Genomic DNA, 21,769 nt, shown 5'->3' on the forward strand with positions numbered 1-21,769 from the left:
ACGACGAGACCCCGCCCATCCGATACAACTCAGAAACCCGCCATTTTAAACTAAACTGGGAAGAAGATACTCAGGCAGAAGAAGTTAAACTTTCTTTTATTTTTCTTCCATTTGAATGTGTGAGCAGTTAAGCCTAATGCCGAAGTGTTTGGTAGTTACTCTCAAACAGAACTCTGCTTCGAATGGCGGTTTGGAGAATCCAGATTTCAGTTGAAACGGAAACGAATTAAAAACGGTTGGGGTTTTAACGGAGTTTGGTGGGTATTTTTTTTCTTCCTGGGATGGAGGTGGACATCCTGGAGTTCAAGGTTCCTACGGACAACAACAAAACCGTGTTCGTTTGGGACATCCCTCCGGTTCTGACCCAGGATCAGGTTTATGTAAGTCCGAACTAAAAGCTAAGATCAGAAACGGGATGAAGTTACAACAGAACTCAGAATGAGGCTACAGCTGTTATCGTTTAGAAATTAGTAGATGTTTTTAGGTCAAAGCAAAGTTCACTTCTAAATAGTTTATTTATTATTTTTTTTCTCTTAGTTGTTTTTTTTCCTATGGACAATATAATTTTTTTTTCTAAGCTCTAGTTTCCATTTTATTTTCTTTACATATTTTAGTTTATTTTTATTTTGAATATTTTCTTCATAAATACGTAATCAGGATTACATATTTCTTTTGTTTACAAGTTTTTTCTTACTTTTAAATGGCTTCCACATATTTTATTTGTTCAATGTTGTAATGGTTCTGTTTATTTTATTCAAATATTTTCCATCTTCAGTGTTTATGTCCCAGACATCTAGAAGATGTTTTCTGGAAGCAGCTTCCTGTAGGCGGAGCTCTGTGTTAGAGCAGCCAATCAGATCCAGTACTGACACTGATCTGCTGTTTGTGGTTTCAGGAGCAGCTCCATCATGTCTTCTCCTCTTTTGGACCGCTCTACCTGTTGAAGCTGTGTGCCAACGCTCCGCTCCACCCACCTGGTTTCTACGCCATCATCAAGTTCTACTCTGCTGCTCACGCTGCCAACGCCCAGAGACTCACAGATGGACGCTCTCTGCTTCACAACTCCACCCTCAAGGTGACCCCTTCCACCTCTGGATTATGCAGTGACTTGTTTGTTACTTCTGATTGTCTCACCTGTGTTTGCTCCTACAGGTGAAGCTGAGTTCCAAGCAGACTCCCCACTTCCTGTCTGGCAGGAATTCTCCTCTGAGCCACGCCCGCTGCCTGGAACTGGCCAATCACTACCTGGGCTTCAATGGCTGGACCTCTGACATCATCACAGTGAGAAACGCACACCTCACCTGCTAGTCCAGGTGAGTAAGAGCAAGCAGGTCACTTCCGGTCTGTGTGTCCTCAACAGCTGAAGGAGCTCACCAATGAAGAAGAAGGTGAGGATGAAGAAGAGGATGTGGGTGGAGCCAGACAGAGGATAAGGTTCGGCTGTATGATGAAGCTTAGCTTCCCTCGTTACGGCGTGACGACCAGAGGAGCCGCAGTGGTGGAGGAGACCTTCAACTGTACAGGTGAGAAAACGGCATGTTGGATTACCTGCCTGAACCCAGATCATAGGAGCTGAGATAGAAGAAGTTCAACCATATCCCCTACTCCAACATCAATCTAACCGTACAGCTAGACAGAGATGTATGAGAGGTGGCAAAACCAAAGGAGATGGATTAGCATTCCTTGTTGGCATGTCATCAAAAAAGTAAATATTTCTCGAAGGGTAGGACTTTTTATGAAATTTGTACAAATCAATTTGTATTTAAGTGCAATTCTATAAAAAAATATGTTAATTGACAGTTGTGGAGTGAAATCTGTGTCTTGATGTTTGTTTATAATCTAAGAACATTTTTAAAATGGAATATTAAAATAAATATGGAATGCGGTAAATGGTAATCCAAATGATGTCATGGTGGATCATGTTGGCCCAGGGCCCCAACCAGGCTGGCGCCGCCCCTGGCTCTGATGTCTGAGCAGAACTTTGAGTCAGTGGCTTCTGTCCCTGTCGTCTCTCTGTGTGTCCAGGTCCAGACGTCCTCCTGCAGAGACGCTGCAAGCTGCAGCGGTCGGTCAGAGAGAAGGCCCTGGTCCAGGCCTTCTCCTCTGTGCTGCTCATACTTCTAGGTAGACTAAGTTCGTTTTACAGTAAAACTACAGAGGTGTGTGTGAGCTGATCCCAGATCTGCTGCTGCAGGGAATGGTAAGGTGATGGTGGAGCTGAAGCAGACCTCAGATCAGTTTGAAGCTGATGAGACGGAAGACGTCCTGGAGGTAAGCTCACCTGTCCTCCCCATGCACTGCAAAAACACCAAATCTTACCACGTATTTGTGTTTAGCTCATATTGTAAAAATCTTAGTACACTTTAAATAAGACAAAATTAAATAACTAACTTCTTAGCAAGATATAGGAACTTGTTTTAAGTAAATATTTGCTCAATATTGACGAAAACGTCTAGTTCCACTGACAGATTATTTCACTAATATAAAGAGAACAATGTTTAGTTATAATTGAAATATTCAGCCAATGGAAATGGTACTCTTATATCAGTTTTAAGGAATTATTAACTTAAAACAAGCTTCTACTGTATATCTTGCTAAAAAGTTACTTGTAAGTTAGTTCTGTCTTATTTCAAGTGTTTTGATATAAATTAAAACAATATCTGGGTGTTTTATTATATCTGTTGTGTTTTTAGATTTAGGACATTATGAGGATTAATTATTGTTTCGACTATAACACTGCAAAAACACAAAATCCTACCAAGTATTTTTGGTCCAGTTTGTAGTGCAGATAAGTTGGTACACTTGGAGTCAGAAAAACAAATTTACGATTAACTTTTTAGCAAGATACAGGAGCTTGTTTCGAGTACATAATTCCTTAATATGTATAGAAAAAAGTAATTTTAGAAGTAAAATAATCTGCCTGTGGAACGAGTTCTTTTTTTATTAATATTAAGGAATAATTGATTTAAAACAAGCTCTTATATCTTGCTAAAAAGTCAATTGTATGTTTGTTTTGTTTGTTTGTTTTCAAATGTACCAAGATATTTGCGCCAGAAACCAGACAGAAATATTTTGGTAAAACTTGGTGTTTTTGTTTTTTCAGTGTGATTCCAGGTGTGTGTTTCTCTGCATGCTGACTGTGTGTGTTTCAGGTGAATGAGTTTTCCCTGTCAGAGGCTGATGATGAGGAGGCTGATGATGAAGACTGGGATCTGACTGTGTCTTAGACTCTCTCAGGATTACAGTTTGGACTGATCTGAGGTCAGCTGCAGGCTAACCAGCCTCCTGCCTTCCTGATTGGCTGGTCCTGCTCAGGTGTGTCAGGCAGAAAACAGACTCTGAGATGCTGAATGTTTTTATTTCTGAACAAAGCTGTGGTTCTGCACAGGAAGGTTCTGGTCTGAGCCGTTTATCTCCCAGGATTTCTCCCCATTTCTGCCAATTTCTGCCTCCCAGCAGGAGTAGAGCTCAGGCTTCCTCCCACCACTACGTAGCCCTGCATGCAGGAAGCAACAGGCAGGAAGTGGTTAGAACGGTGATAGATACATGGAATCTGGTTAACCATTAATAACAGGCAGGAACTAGTGGAGAGATGAGTAAAGGTTGGACATTTTCAGAAACATTTATAGTTTCAGATCAGTGTGCAACATGTGGTTGCATATCTATCGGATTCAGATCACTGTTTTTAATTTTAGGGAAACTGAACATTTTTAATTTTTTGTTGTTAAAATAAAGGTTTCAGAAACTACAAACCTTGTTTTATTGAATCAGTTCACCATGATATAATCCAGGACTGACCAACTAATTTAAAGGAGTTTTTTATGTGGAAGATGGTCTGTAGAGTTTAAAATACTTTGTTTATGAGAGAATAGTACACTGTAAAAACTAACCCAAAATTACTTTGGGTTAATTTCTAATGCAAATATCTTACAACACTTGGGATAACACTAAAGCCAGCAGTGAGACAGTTTTAGGTAAAATATTGTTGAGCAAAACAAATTTATAGGAAAAGTTCATAATTCACACAGAAACACAAAAACAGAATCCTAAATAACCAATTTAGAGTTTATCAATAAAAAATGACTTAAAGCTACACTGCAAAAACATAAATTCTTACCAAGTAGTTTGATCTAATGCAAATGCAAATATCTTAGTACACTTAGAAAATGACTAAACTAACTTAAAAGTAACTTTCCAGCAAGATGTAGTTGCTTGTTTTGAATATTGATGAAAAAGTTTATTCCACTGGCAGAACAAATCACTTACAAGACATTTTTTCCATGTTTTAAGTAAAATAATGAGCAAGTGGAACCAAACGATGTTTGATCATAAATTAGCTATTTAAAAATTTGTTGTTCTGACTCAGAATTATTTAATATTTTTACAGAAAAATATCAGTAAATCTGAACTCTCTCTGTTTTTGATGCCATTAAGCCACATTTCACAGATTGATGTCAAATAAAAAACGAGTAGCCTCCCAGAAAGACTCACATCTTCATATTGGACGTTTCCCTGGATGAAGTTAATTTCTGGAGGAATAGGAATCTCAACTCCGTCACCAAACCAACCTGCAGAAACACAATTCATGTTCATGTCACCTTCTGTCATTAACAGACGGGTACCAACTCTTTTGACCACGTGTTTGATGTTGGTGATCAGTTCTGATCGATCTCAACTGCAAAACCACAAAATCTTACCAAGTGTTTGGTCTAGGTTTTTTTTTCCAAGTATCTCAGTACACTTGATAGAAGACAGAACTAACTTAGGCCCCCTAACTTAGTTTTTCAGCAAGATATAGGAGCTTGTTCTAAGTTATTAATTCATTAATCTGGATGAAAAAGTATGAGTTCCATTGGCAGATTATTTCATTTATGGGAAAAAATGTCTTGTAAGTTAAATAATCTGCCAATTCAACTGGAATTTTTTCTTAAAATAGTAAGGAGTTATTTACTTAAAACAAGATGAAAAGATGTCTGTCAATTAGTTTTGTCTTGTGTACTAATATATTTGCAGTAAACAGTAAACCAAAAATACTTGGTAAGTGTTTTTACATTGTGCTTCATCAGTCTGACTCTTTCTTTTGGTCTTCGTCTCAATAACAGCATCCTAATGTAGGTACCACTGTATGTTTTATGCAACATGCTGACGACTGCCCTCAACTTGGTCAAAGTATCCAGCTAACGGCTCTTTGGGAACAGTTGGAGCTAAAATCCTGTTTCCGGTCTGTCAAAGTGTTTTCTTTGGGATTTCTCAGAGTCTTTGTGACAATCTTTTAGTGACAAACGACCTAAAAGTCTAAGTCAGGGTTGGTAGAGAACGAGGAATGTGTTCCTCTCTCAATTTCACGACTTTACTGCGACTGTGGCAGAATCAGTCGTAGGTCAATGTTAAGTGACTTAAAATCCATGAACCAAACTGAAAATGAATGGAAATCAATGAAATTACAAAGAAATACCCTGGAAGACCTTTAGAAAGTCTGGAGAAATGTTGGCTAGTTTAAAGGGTTCCAGGAACGATCTGCCCTGTCCGGTGTGTCTGAATGTCACTTTGAATGAAACCGTAGCGTAGCCACTTCCTGGAAGATTAAAGCCTGTCTTTCTAAGTCTGAAAACTGTGTCGACCTCCTGAGACTCTCTACTCTGTCAGTTCTTTTCCTCTCCATCATCTCACCTGACAGGAACTCTTTGGCTTCCTTGTTCATCATCTTGTTCAGAGGAACTACCTGCTCAGCAGCAACACAAACACAGACACAAAAAATCATTACTCAGCAATTACTGCACAGAGGTCTGGGCATGGTAGCTGACGAAATGTTCTTACCAGAAAGTCTCTAACTTTATTGCTGGTTACAATTCGACAGCTGAAAAAGAAAAGAAAAAAACTGTTTTTAAAGGAATTAAAGACTCCATCTGAAAGATCTGAGGAGTTTTCATGTTTCCATACTTGATGTCTTTAGAAGGCAAAGTGAGACGATTCCCCTCAATAGTAACCCTCACGCTGCCGGGGCAAACCTGCAGCAGAAATGGAGATGAATGAGAAGAAAACCCCATTGGTCCACCTGAATCTCCTCTGTGGGTCTGTTTGCGTTACCGCGGACACGGAGAAGACGGGCGTTTCAGTTTCAGGAGCAATGGCCTTAACTCTGACTCTTATGTTGAAGATGAAACCTTCATGCTGGGTGATGCTGATGGTTGGCGCTTCGGTGAGCTCCACCTGAGCTTTAAGAGATTTGTCCAGGTTCCACGGTTGCTGTGGAAATACTGTGTCATTATTCAGTTTTGACTTCAGAAGCTCAGCAATGATCCCCCTGTTTCAGAACATCACTGGAGTATTTTTTTGTATAACTCTTATTCCACTTACTGTGAAGAACTGCTTGACTCTTAAAGCGGCCTTCAGGGCCTTCGAGTTTTTCTGCCGTAAAAGAAAGAGGATTGAGTGTTGTTAGAGTTTTCTTTACTGAGGATTGGACATGTCAGCATAACAATGTCTTTACCTACCTTATCAAGGTCTTTCGTTAGGGCTCCTGCTTCATAGAGGCATTTGGCAGCAGAGTTGAAGAAAAATTCAGAGACGCCCACATAAGCCATCATGGTGTTCTCCTTGAAAACCGGCTCCATGACTTTTTCCACCACAGGAGGGAGCTGTGGCTGCCTGTACGCCTGGCCCTGGTGGACATAACACACTGAATTAGTGATGGGATTTTCGGCTCCTTTTCGAGATGCGGCTCTAATGGCTCTTCTTACTGTGGAGAGCCGGCTCTTTCGGCTCCCAAACGGCTCCCCATATATATTTTTGACATTATTAATTAATTAATAGCTTAAACCTAATTTTATAATATTTTGTTTCATTATTGACATTGTTAAGCACTTATGATGAGTAAAAATGCTGCATAACAATGCTATAGCAATACTGATGCGTGTGATGTCCGCATGTGCCTGTGCAGGTTGTTTGTCGAGCCTGCACGATAGAAAATGCTGACTTTGCACAGTCTGCACTCTGCCCTGGAGCTTGATGTAGCATTAAAATGAGTCCAAATCTTGCTCCGTTTTCTGTCACTCATTTATTTTCACCTATTCAGTTCTCACACTGACTCCCCTTCTTTCTGTGCTTCTTGACCGCTGAGTGAGTGTCTGTACATAAACACCTGCCGATGAACGCTATACAGCTTGGCCAACTGCCTGCCGTTTCCACAAAAAAAGTGGAGATAAACTTTTTTTTCAGTGTTTTCCCGCCACATTATTAATTGAAACTATGTGTGATTGGTCAGATGTGTGGAGCACACGCTTGACATGAGGGCAGTGGACCGACCGAGGGGAAAAAAAACTCTCCGCTCTATCACTGGCAGAAGAGCAAAACGCGCAAGGAGAGGGAGAAGGGGAGGAGAAGGGGGAGAGACAGCGAGGCACCGCAGGACAAAAAAAAAAACGATGTGGGGAAAAACTATCGACTCTGGCACTTGCAGAGCACAAGCACAACGACAGGGAGGCGGAGAGACAGCGATATACTGTAGAAAAAAACCCGGCTCCCAAATAGGATCCTAAAACGGCTCCCATTGTGGAGCCGGTTCCAATCGTTCACTTCAAAGATCCGGCTCTTAGAGCCGGATCGTTCGCGACCGACACATCACTACACTGAATCTGTAATCATGAAACTAACAGGAATAGCATGTCAGCTTGCATCAGCTATGAATGGTTATCCAGAGTCTGTGGACACGAGACCACCCACGATATGCCTTTTGGAGATACCACCCCACTCTCTGGAACCCCAACAGCTGTGGTTCCATTCAGGACAACCAGAAGAGGCTGATTTGAAGTCAGACGTTGATTGGTTCATTGGCTGTGAGGGTGGGTACATCATAGGTTGCGTCATTTTGACCTGTGGCCTGAAGCCTCACAGAGCTTTTTTTCTTGTTCATTTGGACTTGACTTGCACACCTGCATGTGCATGATCAAATGTCTCAGGGTTTTGATGTTTTTCTGGAGGATGAATCCACACTGGAGACTGGGAGTACAAGCACTACTTCAGGCAAAGTTTTGAAATCAGGGAACAGTGAGGAGAAGTCAGCAAGACGAGGGGTTCACCGAGGCCCCGAGTGGTGCGTGATTGGTTTAGTTAAAGGTAAAAGTGAAGCGAAGCTTCCTGACTGATGAGAGTGTGCAGAAGGAGCTGGACAAGACACAAAAACATGAGAGACAAAAAAGTCTTCCACTATATTAAGACTCATTATCAGGTAATATGTGTTCATATTGTTAATTCCTTAATTATACACATCTGACTGAATCTTAAATATGAGATAAAATTTACAAGTTTTTGCATTTCAAGCAGGTTGTAAGTTTAAAATCTTAACCCAAATCTAAAAAGCAACAAAGCAAGTCTTTCCTCACTTTAAAAGTCATGTCCAGGCTTGTAGCTGTCACTTGGATGTCTCTGGTTAGGGTATAGTCAAAGTTGATGCCCAGGTCTAGGGGAAGCGGTGCAACCATTGGAATCCTGTTCAGCTTCCAGTTCACAAAAAACGGAGCAAGTCTCTTGAAAACAGGGCAGAACTGTAGTCAGAGAGAGTAGAGAGTCCTGTTAGCCTAAACACTGGCTGCTTCAAAGATAATTAAAGTCTGTGATATCTGGTCACTAAGCAGTCATTCATCAACATTCAGGTTCAGACAGAAGAGGAAGAAGGAAAACAACCGCATTGGAGAGGAAGAAGGCCGCAAGTCTTCGAGCATTCTCCTCAAGATTCCTGGAAACAAAATACAGTTTTCAGAACCTTCACAGACCCAGAATCTACTTCAGATAGTCTGGATCTCAGTTACCCTAGTAGAGTTGTTACAGAAAATCCAATTTGGTCGGCTGAAGTCTGGCAGGTCCTCATGTCAGCTGCCAGCCCTCCATTTTGATTTCTGACCAGACCAACCTCCATGTTGGCGGCTGCGCCTGTAAGGATGAATTCTGGGGCCGTCCTTAATTGACTGCAGAACCAGAAATGGACCACTTAAGTCATGATGATCAGAAATACAATCAAAACTTTCTAAAATCAGATGGGATTTTCTTTGGCTGCCGTCGCTTAAAGTTAAGAACTGCTGGACACGGATGAACTTTGACACTGAGGATTTAGAGTAAAACTGCAGAGTAAACTCTGAGGAATTAAAACTCTTCCTTTCTAAAGTCATCATTAGTTCTGCTGATTTACTGATGTTACTGAATTCCCCAGCAGTTTGGACACTGAGTCTGATGTTCCACTGAAATAGGAGTAAACAGGATTGAGTACTTACAAGAGACAAAGATTAAAGGTGGTGTCAAAGTGCAAGGTAAAGCCGAAGTTCTGAATCACGAACTGGAAGCCATAGTTCTCCACGAACGAAAGATGAGCTTGATTGACGTTGACCCCAGTTAACCTCACACTGAACAGAAGAGAAGAAAAGAAACTTGCATTTGATAGTTGATTGTTTAGCATGCGAAATAATATTTATCTACCAAACCTATAAGTTAGCTAGGAGCCAGTTTACAAGTACAGCTTTACAAATGGCACCACTTAAGTTAGTGGAATGCAATCAGACTTTGTCAGTGGGTGTCTGGTAAAGATAGTCTCTTACTTGCTGACTCTACAATTCAAAATCTGGAAACCTTCAAACACTTTTCCTTCCACTTGCTCCTGAAACATGGCAATAGCTTCGTCTCTCACTGTGGAAATACAAACGGCTTCATGACATCACAGGAACTCAACAACCAGAAATTATAGCTCCGTTCCCATGTTCCAACTCTAGGTCAACAGGAACCGTACACATGTTCAGGGCGTGGTTGGTGATCCGGACTTTAAGGGCGGTGGGATCAACGAGTCCAAAGAAGGAAAACGTGAAGCTGAGGAAGAGGAACGAACCTGTAAAGGAAGTCATTCTGTTGATACCTGGAACGTTAGAAGAGAAATTATTTTTAGAGAATGTTGTTGCGCAACACCCCCCCCCTCCTTTCTGTCTCTACTCTCTCACTCTCGTACTTCCTCTTCTGAGAGGGGAGATGTGCTACCAGCTCTCCGTCTAACGGGTCCGTTGAGTTTCCTAAATCTGCTGGGATTTACCCTGTCCAGAACTGAAGTAAACTCTGTTTAAGCTGGTTTCGAGAAACGATTCGCCTGGTTATCTGACGGCCTACATCCAGGTGTCCCACCCTTCTTCCCCCTGTGAATTAGCCAGACTGAGCAGCCTACAGCCAACTAGTTTCACAGAGCACACCTGTTAACGGTCGCTCGTTCTCTATTTTGCAACTTGCATTTGTTATTGAACCAGGTAGGTTTTAGTGACTCGGTCGAGTCCCAAGGATGAGGTTTTAAATATGGGCTACCAGCAACCTAAAAACATTTTCCACCTCTTCCTCTCCAGAATCAAACATCACAGCTATTTTACAACCATCAAAGAACTTTAAGGTGACTCATTAACTGAATGTCCACAACATCTTTAGATTTTCTTTATGCTAAATATTTTATTAGTAAGGCATTTTTGCAAGGGTCAGTACAGCTTAATTCAGTAGCAGAAATAATCAAATAAGTAAAATCAATCATCTAGTCTATCTTTCCCTACTGCTGACACTGAGAACTAAAAAAGGGAACCTTTGAGAGAGACGGACGGAGTTTGGCGTCTCGAACCCCAGACCTGGCACGACGACGAAGAAGGTGTGGCAGCAGGAGGAAGATGTTGATCGGCGAAGGCCAGGATCTCCGCAGGTCCGATGAACTTCTTCTCCGCAGGGATGGTGAGGTCACACAGGACTTGGTGCTGGCAGGAAAAAAGGCACCAGTTCTTCTTCCTTGTCTTTGTCTTCATCTTTGTCTTTGGGGTCAGAACCCAGCCGATGAGAGAAGTGCGATTCGAAGCCACAGATTGTGGGCCAGACGGGTTGGTCTCCATGTGCAGGACAGTCTCCGGCTCCGTGGCCCCGGCTCTTCTTCAGCTGCAGAGTTCTTTGTCCATCTCGATCTTGGCTCGAAGCTGCCCGGAGGATCCAACGAACAGTTCCTCTTTTGCACCCACCTTATATAGGGTTCATCTGTCTGTTTAGACAGATGATCTCATATCCGTCACTGTCTTAAGAGACATCATGTCATGATGTCTGTGCCAATGTCTCAGGGCTGCTCAACCTCCTATGTCCAAATAAGGTGCTGATCATCTCTGCTCTCCTGTTAGTTCCCCTTTTTCCCTTCCTGTCACCTTTCACCTACCATCTATCTCCAACATATTAGTGATGTTTAATTGCAGTTTTACAACCTTTTACACCATTTCAAGTTCAATGTCAAAATCACATTTATATCACATTTATTTTCTTTAGCTTCTCTGATTTAGCATTCATTTATAATTTTATAACTATAACTTATTAATTATATTTATTATAATCTTAATGTGAGTTATTACAGATGTTTTTCTGAAAAGAAACCAAGAATAATCTATTATTCTAATTATTTGATACCAAAGTTACATTTGCTTGTTTTTCTTATAAGTGTTCTCACAAATATAAGTGTAAGTATTATTACAAGTAAATCAATATTAATATAAGTATTTTACTTTGAATCTTATCAAATTACTCAAAATGTTTAGATTTAATTTTTTAAAACTTTCATGCTTTAAAATAGTCTCAGCTATTTTTATAAATCTGCAGGCTGGAAACTTCCTCTTTTTCCAGAAAACCTGCTTTTCCTGTTTAATGAATCTTTCTGACTGACTATGATTTCTTATGATTAGATAGAAAAAAGTAGAATTAAAGCAAAGTTTGCATGAGACAAAAACAACACACACAACTAGATTTATTTTATTGACACTTAAGTCTACTGTTGGGCCTTGATATCACTTGAGTGATTCATTATAAAGATAACTTTATTTATTATTACTGTTAAACTAACTTTATTGACACTTAAGTCTACTGCTGGGCCTTGATGTCACTTGAGTGATTCATTTTAAAGATAACTTTATTTATTATTACTGTTAAACTAAAATCTCCAGCATGGGGAAGTGGGATGAGCTCGGATTTTCTTGACAAGAATCAGCATCTTCTTCTTTGCATTTGGAAGCAGTTTAAGACTCTGGTCAACATTGTTACCGGTTTGAGTCTGGTTGATGGTGAGTTCAAGAGCTCCTGTTCTCGAACCAAACCATCTGGTTTCTGACCAGTCTGAAGTTTCTGGAATCAATCAGGACTGAAGTGGACGACCGCAGCCGCTGATCTGATCCTCCACAAACCCACGGCTTTAGTTTTATACTCCTGATTCAGCATTTCATCACAGGAATGATCGTGAGGATGCATGATGGTTGATTCTTTACTTCCCCTGATTGGGTCAAATGTTTCTCCAACCATGAGGCAGCGTGGGAAAACATGCTGCAGGTTTTCCCACGATTCCCACATCACTGCAAAAACACAAAATCTCACCAAGTAATTTTGGTAAATATCTTAGTACACTTGAAACTAGCTTACAAGTAACTTTTCAGCAAGATATAGGAGCTTTGTTTTAAGTAAATAATTCTTTGGCATTCTTTGGTTCCATTGGCAGATTAATCACAAAAAATATGGGAAAATGTCTTGTTACAAGTGAAATAATCTGCTAAGCTTATTCACGTGATTTTAATTTCATTTCTTATTTAATGGAAACAGAATATAAATAAAAATTTGCACACATTTGTAATGGAAACGCAGCTACAGAGCTCTTCCCACCCAGTGGACTGGAAACGGATCCATCTTGCCGCAGTTGTTGGCATTAGCCCTGATTTTCTCTGGAATATCCCAAACACTTGTGTGGTTTAAAGTTAAACCACACAAGGTTAAACCAGCATCAACAACTGTAGCTAGTTGATGCTGGATTACTTCTGTGGTTTAGCTTCAGGAGGAGAAAGGAGAAGTCAGAGTTTGCATGAACATGATTAAGTAGTTCTGATCCTTGAAGCTGGTCTGAGAAAAAAGAGAAGCATAATGTCTGCATCACCAGTGAGAGCTGAAGGCAGACCTTATCTCCTGCACAGCGTCTGTCCTGACAGGATCTTACCCAACAGCCAGCAGTGATTCAGCAGCTTTTCTGCAGAACATGGATGTTTACTGAGATCAGAAACGGTAATCAGTGTGAGATAATCATTATCTGATCGCATTTCTGTTTCTTAGCATCAGAACTGAATTCCAGCGGAGGAAGCATTAGAAAGGGGAAGCTGCAGTGAAAATTAACTTGTTTTCCTCTGTAGGAGACAGTGGAGTCAAACGCTAATCCTCGAGGGCCAGGCTCCTGCAACAGTTGAGCTCTGTAGCTTAACTGTCTCAGTTGAGCTACAGATCGCGAGAACGTCTCGAGTATTGACGTTCCAACCAAGATGAGATTTTAATATTACTTGTAAGAAAACTTAAAGGAGGATGATGGCGCCACATGTTTTTTTTATGACGTGAACAAACTTATTCACGTGGGACTTTAATTGCATTTCTTAATTAGTCTGAAATGTTTTGCGCAGATTTCCAACAGAAACGCAGCTAGTGAAAACATCTCTGCCAAAAACATTTCATCGTCCTTCTGTTGTGTCCTGGGTTTCTGTAGCGATCACAATCCAGTAAAAACTGTTTATCTCTAAAACTCAATAGTTTTGACTCACTATCCCTGAAATCAGGAAGCTGAACATCCAAATCTTAAACAAGAGTTTTAATGTTGCAACATTTTAATTGGTTGTTGGCATCCTTCTGCCCACCTCCAGGTCTGGTTCTGAACCAGTTAGTAGGTGCTAACAAGAAGAAAGACATCAGTAGCAATAGGATAGTACTGGAACCAGTCCAGTTGGAAGGATGTCACTTCCACCTCTCTCCATCCTCAACATTGTTGCTGCATGCTCAATAATGTTTGCCTGAGTTGGTTATGTTTGGTAACTCTTGCATCCCATTTAGAGGTAAAATTATTCAATCTTCAGGCAAGTAACCAAAGGAAAGATATTTGGCTGTTGGGTAAATTAACTTGGGAAAAAGTTGTTTTCTACAACTAGAATCCCTTGTTAAGCTCAGATGCATCCAATCTATGAACAACATATCACTGCATTAGTTACTACTGCTTTACTTTTTTTGGCTGAGAAGATGAAGCTCCTGCAAAGGGGCAGAACATTCCCAATAAATGAGGATGAATCATAATCAGTATATAACAGTTGCTTGTCTTCTCGGGTGTGATTGGCTTGTGATTTGGTCCAGGGCGTCAAGACGATCCAGTCAAGCACCTTTGGGATGTCCTGGACTAAAATAAATTTGTTTTACGAACTTTTCCTTTCGTCTTCTAGGACTTAAAGTATCTGCTATTGATGGATCAAGTCCGAGACTGAGGTCCGAGAACAGTCAGAGATCTTCTGGTGGCTTTGAGAGCCGACAAACAGAACATCATCATCATCACAGCACCACATTTCCTTTAGGAGCATCACAATAAACCAGTGAATAGTAAAAAAATACTTTAATATCATCAGCATACAGACAAAACATCCATCGACACTGCAGGGAATGCTAACACACACAGACTAAAGCTGCTTTCAGTGACTGTCAGAAATTACAAAACTGTACACTAATCTCTACAGCACAAAAAACACTGGACCACGCAGCACCTGAAGGCAGCAGAACGAATTTACAGACGAGTCCTGAAGGCAGCATGGACAGAAACGCTGACCCTGCAGCAATATCCGGTCCTTAAAGGAGAATTCCAATATTTATAACATAGCCCTTCAAATTAAAACCTTGGTGGATCAATTGATCCTTTCCGATGGCTGAGGGCCGATCACACACAGATCAATAAAAATTGTACCAATAAGAAATCTTTAAGTTTGTAGCTCCACCTCTGAGTAACTCAGGGTAAACGGGTGAAGCGAGTGGCAGCAGCCTGGCAGTGTTGATCAGATTTGGTCCGGATTGGTTCAGTTTGGTATAAGATCTGTTTCTATGGATACCAGAGGTCTCTCACTGGCTTTCAGTCCAAATGGTGACCCAGTGTTTCTGGATCTTCCGGTTCTGGGTCGAGGTCACTTGTTCCTGGATCAGGAAACCATCATCATCAACATGCTGCTCGGTGTTACCCATAATCCTCCTCTGCTGGAGCACCGCCGTCTGCCACGCCTCAGGACGCACAAAGAACTGACACTGCAGGAAAAAAAACAGAAACACTGTTTCCACTCAACCACAGCGGACAGGTGGGCAGGTAAGCAGTCTGACTGGTGAACAGGTCAGTAGGCGGACAGGTGAATGGGTTAGGATTAGGGCAGGTAAATGTGCAGCAGGTGTGTGAATCAGAGACCAAACAGCCTGAAATGTCTTAAGCTTTATGGTGAACATATTCTCTGATTGGTTAAAAAACATGTAATGATGGGCGTGGCCTTATCTGCAGATAGATACTAACCACAACATGGCTGCTAAATTTGACAAAGTATAAATTCTAAAAAAAGAGACGGGCAGAAAACTGGGAAGTAAGTCAGAAAGACAGGGGTTAGTTCTTAATTAGCAAGCGGTACTAACGCGTCTTAAAGCAGGCAGTAAGCACCACAAAGCCAAGTCCTTGCAACAGGACTTGCCTGCAGCAGTCTGTACAGTCAGTAAGCAGGCAGTAACCAGATTGTAAGCACAAAGTAAGTTTTTCAGTGTTCCTTAAAGCAGAGTTTTCTTGCAGCAGTCAGTAAGTGGTAAACAGTCGGGCTTTGGTCCTTGCAGCGGGAGCCACCTGCAGCAGCTTGTGCAGTCAGTAACCAGACCATTAGCAGCCAGTAAGCAGTAAACAGCCGGTCACTGGTCCTAAGAGCAGGCCTCTCCTGCAGTAACTAGTGCAGTCAGTAAGCAGCCGGTCAGTGGTCCTTACAGCAGGCCTCTCCTGCAGCAGCCTGCCCAGCCTCAGAGCTCCTCGGTCAGCTTGTCCATGTCAGATGGTTGGCTCTTCATGCGGGCCCTTTGGGTCTTGGCCTCGTACATCTCCCTGGTGCTGGCTCTCTTGAAGAAGCCACACTGAACAGCAGGGGGCAACATAACAATTTACCAACCGGGTGAACGACGCCATGGGGATGAGATGCTGAGAATGTCTCATGTGGTGGATCCTGAAAACCAGCGTCAGGCTTCACAAACCTTCCAAAGCAGAACGCAGATCAGAGCCAGCAGCACAACTCCAGCCAGGACCGACACCACGATGATCCACAAGGGGGCGCCAGAGTTCAGCTGCAGCTCAGACTCTGGGTAAATGTTGACCTCAATCTGCAGACAGGAAGCAGAGACTCAGGGAGCGTGCAGCAGGCCGTCAGGCTGGGAGGGGAGCAGCAGGGTGTTACCAGTGAGGGGGACGACTTCATGGTGACGGTTCTCTTCATGGTCTTCAACTTCAAAGTGGCCTGGCCTTGAACCAACACACTGCTAGCATCTCTGTAGTCCTGAAACACAACAGGAGGCATTCAACTCAGTGGCCACTAGAGGGCACTGCAGCACAATGAAGCTCACATCTACAGTTCACATACTAATATTCTGTAGTCAACCATTTTATTTACTTGTTTGTGTTTAGGGTTTGGTATGGATTGGACAGGAAGTGACCATGACATTGGCTGAACTGTTGAAGCTGGTGAGTGTTGCTCAGAACCAGTGGTGGACACACTTATGCTAATCTGCTAATTTTAAATTTAGCAAACTTTAATTTATCTTCCACTAAATTTTGCTGGATAAATTCTGAAGTGCTAATTTATTTAGCTGTTTTGTGAACTTTCAGTTGAATACAGTTCAATTTCTTTGTTAATTTAGTAATAGAATATTAAATATAATTTTATTCATGACTGAAAATTACATACAATTGATGAATTATGTATAATATATAATTTCAGTTTTGATTAGGGGATGGCGGTGTGAGTGATAACAGCATTAGCAAGAAAATGCATCATGAAAAACATGTACTTAAAATAAATGGCTAAATCTTTGGTTAAGATTTCTTCAACTAGTTAGACATGTATATTCATGCTCTTATTCTGAAATAAGTGAAGCCTGTTTATGCAGCAGTTCTGTTTTCTCTCCTTGTGTTCTCTCTCTTTTTTCTCCATTAACTTTATTTCAAGCAAGAAACATAAAGGAGGAACATAAAAAAGAACAATAGAGAACAAAATATCAATAAATGCAATTTCTACGTGTTTATTTAGAACTCTTTAGCATTAGCTTCCACTAAATACCATGTAGCACTTTAGCGTTAGCGAGACTGTTTATGGTTAGCACTACTAACATTTTAGCTAGCGGTGACCACAGCTGGTGGAACCTGACAGATGATCACCGTTCTGGGTGATGGTACCTCAATCATGGTGGAGTTCCACAGCCGGCTCTTCACCGTCAGAGTTGCAGAGTTGTTCATGTTGAGCAGAGGACATGAGAACTTCACACACCTGGCCCCACTGCTGCAGCTCTGCAACACATTAGGATGATCACTTTTCTTTTGTTCTCCGTCAACCTGAACCTTCTGGACCATTGAAGTCCATCAGAAGGTTCTCTCAGTTTAGCCTCCAGTGCTAACCAGATTTTCAGAAGTCTGGCTTTTTAGCTGAAACTACAAAGTTCAATATGTCAAAGTGGAAACCTTCACTTTGTGGACAGGTGAAACTGTCCGTAGTCAAGTCTTTACCAGTTTAAAGGTCTTCCTCTGTCTCTGCATGCTGAGGACTGGGAGAGTTTTCTCTTGTTTTTTCCTTTCCTCCTCTCCCTTCATCCCCAGGTTCATCCTCATCATCCTCTCATCATTGAACATCTGAACAAACAAATGCACGCATCAAGTATTTATTCTGACTGTTATTTTGAAAACAGTGTCTGAGGCAGGTGTTGCCATGGTTACCACAAGCTTCAAAGGGTTGATGATGTCGCCGTGTGTGCATTGACGATTTGAGGTGCCTTCCAAGCGGACCTCTGTCAGGTACAGCAGCCACTTTCCGTTCGCCACCTCCTTCGGCCAATCGAACTCGACCTCCAGCTCGCCAAGGCGACCCAGAGGCTTCCCCTGGACGTGAACCTGTTGGAGAACACCTGGTTACACCTGTCCTCTCTCTGGTTTGGAGCGGTCCGGATCGTCCAAACAAACCTGAAAGGTGAAGACCACCAGACTGCCCACGTCCTCCGTGCTCTTCATGGCCCGCTCACCAACCACATGACCACCGAAGAAGACTGAACCCGGTTTGATTCTAACAGGAAACAGTCAGAGGACCGCTTCAATTAAATTACTTTATTATTTACTTTGATTCAACAGAACAAAAGCTGTTACTCTGATATGATCCATTAAAAGTAAAAAATAATTCACCTGTTAGGGTGCCATCTAGTGGCCTTAAACTTATCACTAACCTTTAGTGAGGTTTGTTTTTACCTCATGAAGCGACATTGTGTCAACCTACTGAAAGCAGAATTGTACCTATTTCATTACCAGCTGTTCATCAGTAAACTGAATCAGTTCTTACAGAGTGAGAGTCGCCTGAACGGAATACTCCACCAGCAAGGAGACGAAGACTGGAGACAGATCTGACTGGTCGCTGAGCCTGAAGACACAGAGACACACATCAGCATCCGGCGGTACAAACTCAGACCGAGACGTGTGAGTGGACGCCCTACGTGGACAGCACCAGACGAGACTGGATTTCCTTGGTGTCCAAAGCGATCGCAGATGGCTCAAATTTAATGAACATCTGAATCTGGAACACAGAGCAGAGAGTTCAGACAGATTGTGGTGCTACAGCTGGAACGCCATATGCAGGAACAGGAATTTACCTTCTGGTTGCTTCTGAAGGGATTCCCCAGCTGACAGAGAAGAGTGGCCCCTTCAACAGAACACTCAATGGCTCCTGAGCTGCCCCCCTGAAACAAACAAACACAAGAAAACAAAATAAAGACCCAGATCCTTTAGGGTTCTCTCGAATCTCCTGTGGTTTTTCAAGGGGACTAGAACAGTAGGCAACTAAATTCCAGTGCTGAAATGTCCAAGAAATGTTCTGTATGTGACTGATCAGACCAATACATAATAAACTCAAGATTCATTTGGAAATCAACTTTTTAATGAAAGATCTCTCTTTTGTAGTCAAACCAAACCCATTCCTTCTTTTATACTGGAAGATTCAGGGAGTTTTCAGCCCTGATACTTCGCTATACTTGGTTCTATTGGGGATAAAAGTAGCAACATTTATAACACTTTCATCTGCTGCTGTTCACTTTCACATGGTGCCTGTTCCTGTGGGAGCGCTGTACCAAAACCCACTGAAGGAAACGACAAAAACCTCCTAAAAGACATGAGAGCAACTTCCTGTTTCACAAAATATGAACAAAAATGGAGTGGTGTCAGACTTAAGAAGTTGTACGATTTCCCTTTTGTCTTTGGTAAAAAAAAAAACCTTGAGTTATTTCTCCAGCTAGTGCTAGGCTGACATGTTTGTTTTGGTTGTATTTACCCAGAATGCCCTGCGCTATATTCTGCTCCCTGCTTTTGGAGTGGTCTCCTGTCCTTTTGCTGTTTGAATCGCACCAAAATTCACTTCAACCTGACTGATATCTAGGATTAGGGTTAGGTCACATGAAACAGATTTCCTAGGCAAATGGACAGGAGTTGGATAAATGCAGACTAAACAGGACTGGTGTGAATCCACTGTAAATCTTCACCACAGGAAGTAAAACTCTCATCTTCATTGCCTTTTTTTGGACTCCAGAGTAAACAAGCGACGACGGGATGCTGACGTTGAGGACAGTGTTGTGAGCATCCTCTGCTAGTCGCTCTGGTGACGCCGTGTTGCTGACGTTGACCTCCAGAAGTAACCTCCTGATGCTGCTGTTGTAGTTCAGCAGTTGGTTGCCGTCTTGCCTGGAAACAAACGGATCAACAACAGAAGCTGATGTGGCTGGAGGAGTTTTTAGGTTCTGGTTGCAGGACGGGCTCCAGCTGGTGGTTGTCATAACTTCTTCATCTGAACCCCACCTGCATTTGTCTCAATGGTAACCGGTTCTGATCAGATCAATATTCTGACATGATCCAATCAGCTGTTTCACTCACATGTGGAAGGGTTTGTAGTCCTCATCTGTGAACCCGGCCACCATCTGAAGGTTACTTTGACAGACGTTGTCAGACCCGCAGGCCTTCTTGATGTGAATCTGAATGGTGAGAAAAACAAAAATCAAATAGTGTTACAAAAGATATTTCTCTTAAAGCAACCGGATCTGACCAGGGTTTTGATGAGTTCAGGTGTCGGGCTTAGGATGGGAAAACGCCTCAGATCTTGAACAACATTGCTTCTGTTGGGAAGTTTCTCATTTAGAGAGACGTTCAGGGAGAACACCAGAGGTTCCACCACGTTTTGGATGGTACTCTGCAGAACACAGATAAACAGAACATTTTATTTAGTTTACCAGAACATGGGTCATGTTTTCCAGCTGATAAAGAGAAAAACACAGCAGATGTGGAAGTAAAGTAGTCAGAAATCAACCCATACCTCCTGAAGGTCCAGCATCAACCAACCACTTCAAAAAATGGGATCCAAGTTTCTGACAGCTTTTTGTTTTTGTTTAAACTCTGAACAACAAGGAGGTGGACTCTGTCACCAGCAGACTGATTAACACGTCGTAGCGACGTTTGTCGCAATCTGTTGGACTTATCTCTACCAGCAGAACTTCCTCTGACCCGATTGTAGTCAGAATTTTGCAGATATCAAACGCAAGTGCCAGAACTCCACACAGAATAGGACAGCAGTAACATTTCTGATAAAAGAAAAGCTCTGATTGATTGAAGAAGCAGCATTTAGCTACAACTAGGAACTTTAACATGTTAACTTTGATTAATTAATTACATAGATATTGCGTTGTTAAACATTTCAACGCAAATAATCGCAATTTCTTTTTTCCATACAAAAATCCTGAGCCGGAACCTTTGTATCGTGTTTCTGCTACGGCCGTAAATCTGACGCACAAGTAACGTCCGCAAACAACACCGATAGACGACAAAAGCCGCTTCTCTTGATTCTCTATAGTTAATTTTTGCTTAAAGAAAAGATCTGATGGGATGCTGGACAAGATTATTGTTGTGTGCAAATTGCGCTAAAAGCAGTTAGCATATCAGCGAAGCCTAAAATAGCATTGCAATGCTAACCATGTAGCAGCACAGACGTCCCCAACATCAGAAAATACATTTCTAAAGGATTTTTTTCAAATGATCAACACTTAAAAGATGAATGGTATAAAAGCTCTTCGTATGAATCTTTTGGTTTCTATGACCTAAATAGAAACCAACAAAATGTCTTTGTTGCTGAACTCATATGTTTGTTTATTCAATAATTTAGCAACAAAAAGGGTTTTTGAATTGAAAAAGTTGTTCATTTTGTTGATGCGTCATTTATATATGAAAATGTGATTCATTGAGATTAACTGATTACAGACCCTTCAATTAGCTCAGTTAAAGATTAGAAAGTGTTGCCATGGTTCATATTGTCATGTGCGATGAGCTCAGCTGCCTGCAGGTGGCGCTCTACCTATGTGTGCATATCTCACCAGCAGTCCGGCTTTCAGGGTTTTACACTTTCCACTTCCTACTGACTGGATGCTGGAGTACACGCTCTGTCTGTTGTCATGGAAACGGAGGCGGGGCGAGAGACTGGTGACGTCTCCAGTCAGAGTTAAGTTGACAGCTGTGAGAAAAAAAACATAAAAAAACAACTGAAAACTAAAGTTACAATTTAAAAACAAGAATTCAAGTTTGTGGACATTAGAAAAAATTGCCACATTCTGCAGTTTGTTTTATTTAACCACTTAAGCCTTTTTTTATACAATA

The 21,769-nt window shown here is 41.6% G+C and overlaps 3 protein-coding genes across 9 annotated transcripts in view; 1 reads left to right on the forward strand and 2 right to left on the reverse strand.

Moving 5' to 3' along the window:
• rdm1 (RAD52 motif containing 1) lies at window positions 1-14,784 on the forward strand. Of its 3 annotated transcripts, none has more exons than XR_003598723.1 (8): window positions 1-380; window positions 896-1,075; window positions 1,153-1,281; window positions 1,361-1,523; window positions 2,026-2,124; window positions 2,195-2,271; window positions 3,153-3,315; window positions 14,271-14,784. XR_003598723.1 is itself a non-coding variant. In XM_028042577.1 (7 exons), the coding sequence occupies exons 1-7, from the start codon at window positions 282-284 to the stop codon at window positions 3,225-3,227; spliced, it is 822 nt and encodes a 273-aa protein (XP_027898378.1). In that variant the 5' UTR covers window positions 2-281; the 3' UTR covers window positions 3,228-3,752. The 3 variants fall into 3 exon arrangements, 1 of the variants encoding a protein (XP_027898378.1); XR_003598722.1 differs by lacking the exon at window positions 14,271-14,784 and adding an exon at window positions 9,759-9,867; XM_028042577.1 differs by lacking the exon at window positions 14,271-14,784 and having other exon boundaries at window positions 2-380; window positions 3,153-3,752.
• On the reverse strand, window positions 3,340-12,232 carry LOC114160131 (phospholipid transfer protein-like). Of its 5 annotated transcripts, none has more exons than XM_028042576.1 (15): window positions 12,079-12,232; window positions 9,872-9,898; window positions 9,588-9,675; window positions 9,267-9,395; window positions 8,808-8,963; window positions 8,683-8,734; window positions 8,382-8,543; window positions 6,495-6,662; window positions 6,358-6,408; window positions 6,088-6,246; window positions 5,941-6,008; window positions 5,818-5,857; window positions 5,671-5,722; window positions 4,492-4,568; window positions 3,340-3,496 (listed from the first exon to the last, which is right to left on the reverse strand). In XM_028042576.1, the coding sequence occupies exons 2-15, from the start codon at window positions 9,885-9,887 to the stop codon at window positions 3,410-3,412; spliced, it is 1,305 nt and encodes a 434-aa protein (XP_027898377.1). In that variant the 5' UTR covers window positions 9,888-9,898; window positions 12,079-12,232; the 3' UTR covers window positions 3,340-3,409. The 5 variants fall into 5 exon arrangements, with proteins under 5 accessions (XP_027898377.1, XP_027898374.1, XP_027898376.1 ...); XM_028042573.1 differs by having other exon boundaries at window positions 9,776-9,898; window positions 12,079-12,231; XM_028042575.1 differs by having other exon boundaries at window positions 9,872-9,933; window positions 12,023-12,231.
• The window catches only part of LOC114160130 (integrin alpha-3-like), a 23,391-nt gene continuing 16,042 nt past the window's right edge, over window positions 14,421-21,769 (reverse strand). Inside the window, exons 15-29 of the mRNA XM_028042571.1 lie at window positions 21,490-21,626; window positions 20,172-20,315; window positions 20,003-20,100; window positions 19,645-19,813; window positions 18,733-18,819; window positions 18,577-18,656; window positions 18,426-18,503; window positions 18,056-18,155; window positions 17,813-17,986; window positions 17,606-17,728; window positions 17,279-17,389; window positions 16,284-16,382; window positions 16,084-16,209; window positions 15,824-15,966; window positions 14,421-15,114 (exon numbers count right to left, since the gene is read on the reverse strand). Of these exons, the coding sequence (XP_027898372.1) occupies window positions 15,856-15,966; window positions 16,084-16,209; window positions 16,284-16,382; window positions 17,279-17,389; window positions 17,606-17,728; window positions 17,813-17,986; window positions 18,056-18,155; window positions 18,426-18,503; window positions 18,577-18,656; window positions 18,733-18,819; window positions 19,645-19,813; window positions 20,003-20,100; window positions 20,172-20,315; window positions 21,490-21,626 (1,637 nt within the window). The 3' untranslated portion in view covers window positions 14,421-15,114; window positions 15,824-15,855. The remainder of the gene's footprint in view (window positions 15,115-15,823; window positions 15,967-16,083; window positions 16,210-16,283; window positions 16,383-17,278; window positions 17,390-17,605; window positions 17,729-17,812; window positions 17,987-18,055; window positions 18,156-18,425; window positions 18,504-18,576; window positions 18,657-18,732; window positions 18,820-19,644; window positions 19,814-20,002; window positions 20,101-20,171; window positions 20,316-21,489; window positions 21,627-21,769) is intronic.

Source organism: Xiphophorus couchianus, chromosome 16 (genome assembly GCF_001444195.1).
Source record: "Xiphophorus couchianus chromosome 16, X_couchianus-1.0, whole genome shotgun sequence".
NCBI classification, from domain to species: Eukaryota; Metazoa; Chordata; class Actinopteri; order Cyprinodontiformes; family Poeciliidae; genus Xiphophorus; species Xiphophorus couchianus.

What these genes read in the sequence shown, in the direction of transcription:
- LOC114160131 (XM_028042573.1), bottom strand. Translation starts at nt 9,887, where the DNA reads ATGACTTCCTTTACAGGTTCGTTCCTCTTCCTCAGCTTCACGTTTTCC. An exon ending in TCTGTAACAACTCTACTAGG is followed by an intron (nt 8,735 to 8,807) that starts GTAACTGAGATC and finishes TTTTGTTTCCAG; the next exon opens with GAATCTTGAGGAGAATGCTC. An exon ending in AGCCAAAGAGTTCCTGTCAG is followed by an intron (nt 4,569 to 5,670) that starts GTGAGATGATGG and finishes GTGTTTCTGCAG; the next exon opens with GTTGGTTTGGTGACGGAGTT.
- rdm1 (XM_028042577.1), top strand. Translation starts at nt 282, where the DNA reads ATGGAGGTGGACATCCTGGAGTTCAAGGTTCCTACGGACAACAACAAA. An exon ending in TTCACAACTCCACCCTCAAG is followed by an intron (nt 1,076 to 1,152) that starts GTGACCCCTTCC and finishes TTGCTCCTACAG; the next exon opens with GTGAAGCTGAGTTCCAAGCA. An exon ending in GGACCTCTGACATCATCACA is followed by an intron (nt 1,282 to 1,360) that starts GTGAGAAACGCA and finishes TGTCCTCAACAG; the next exon opens with CTGAAGGAGCTCACCAATGA.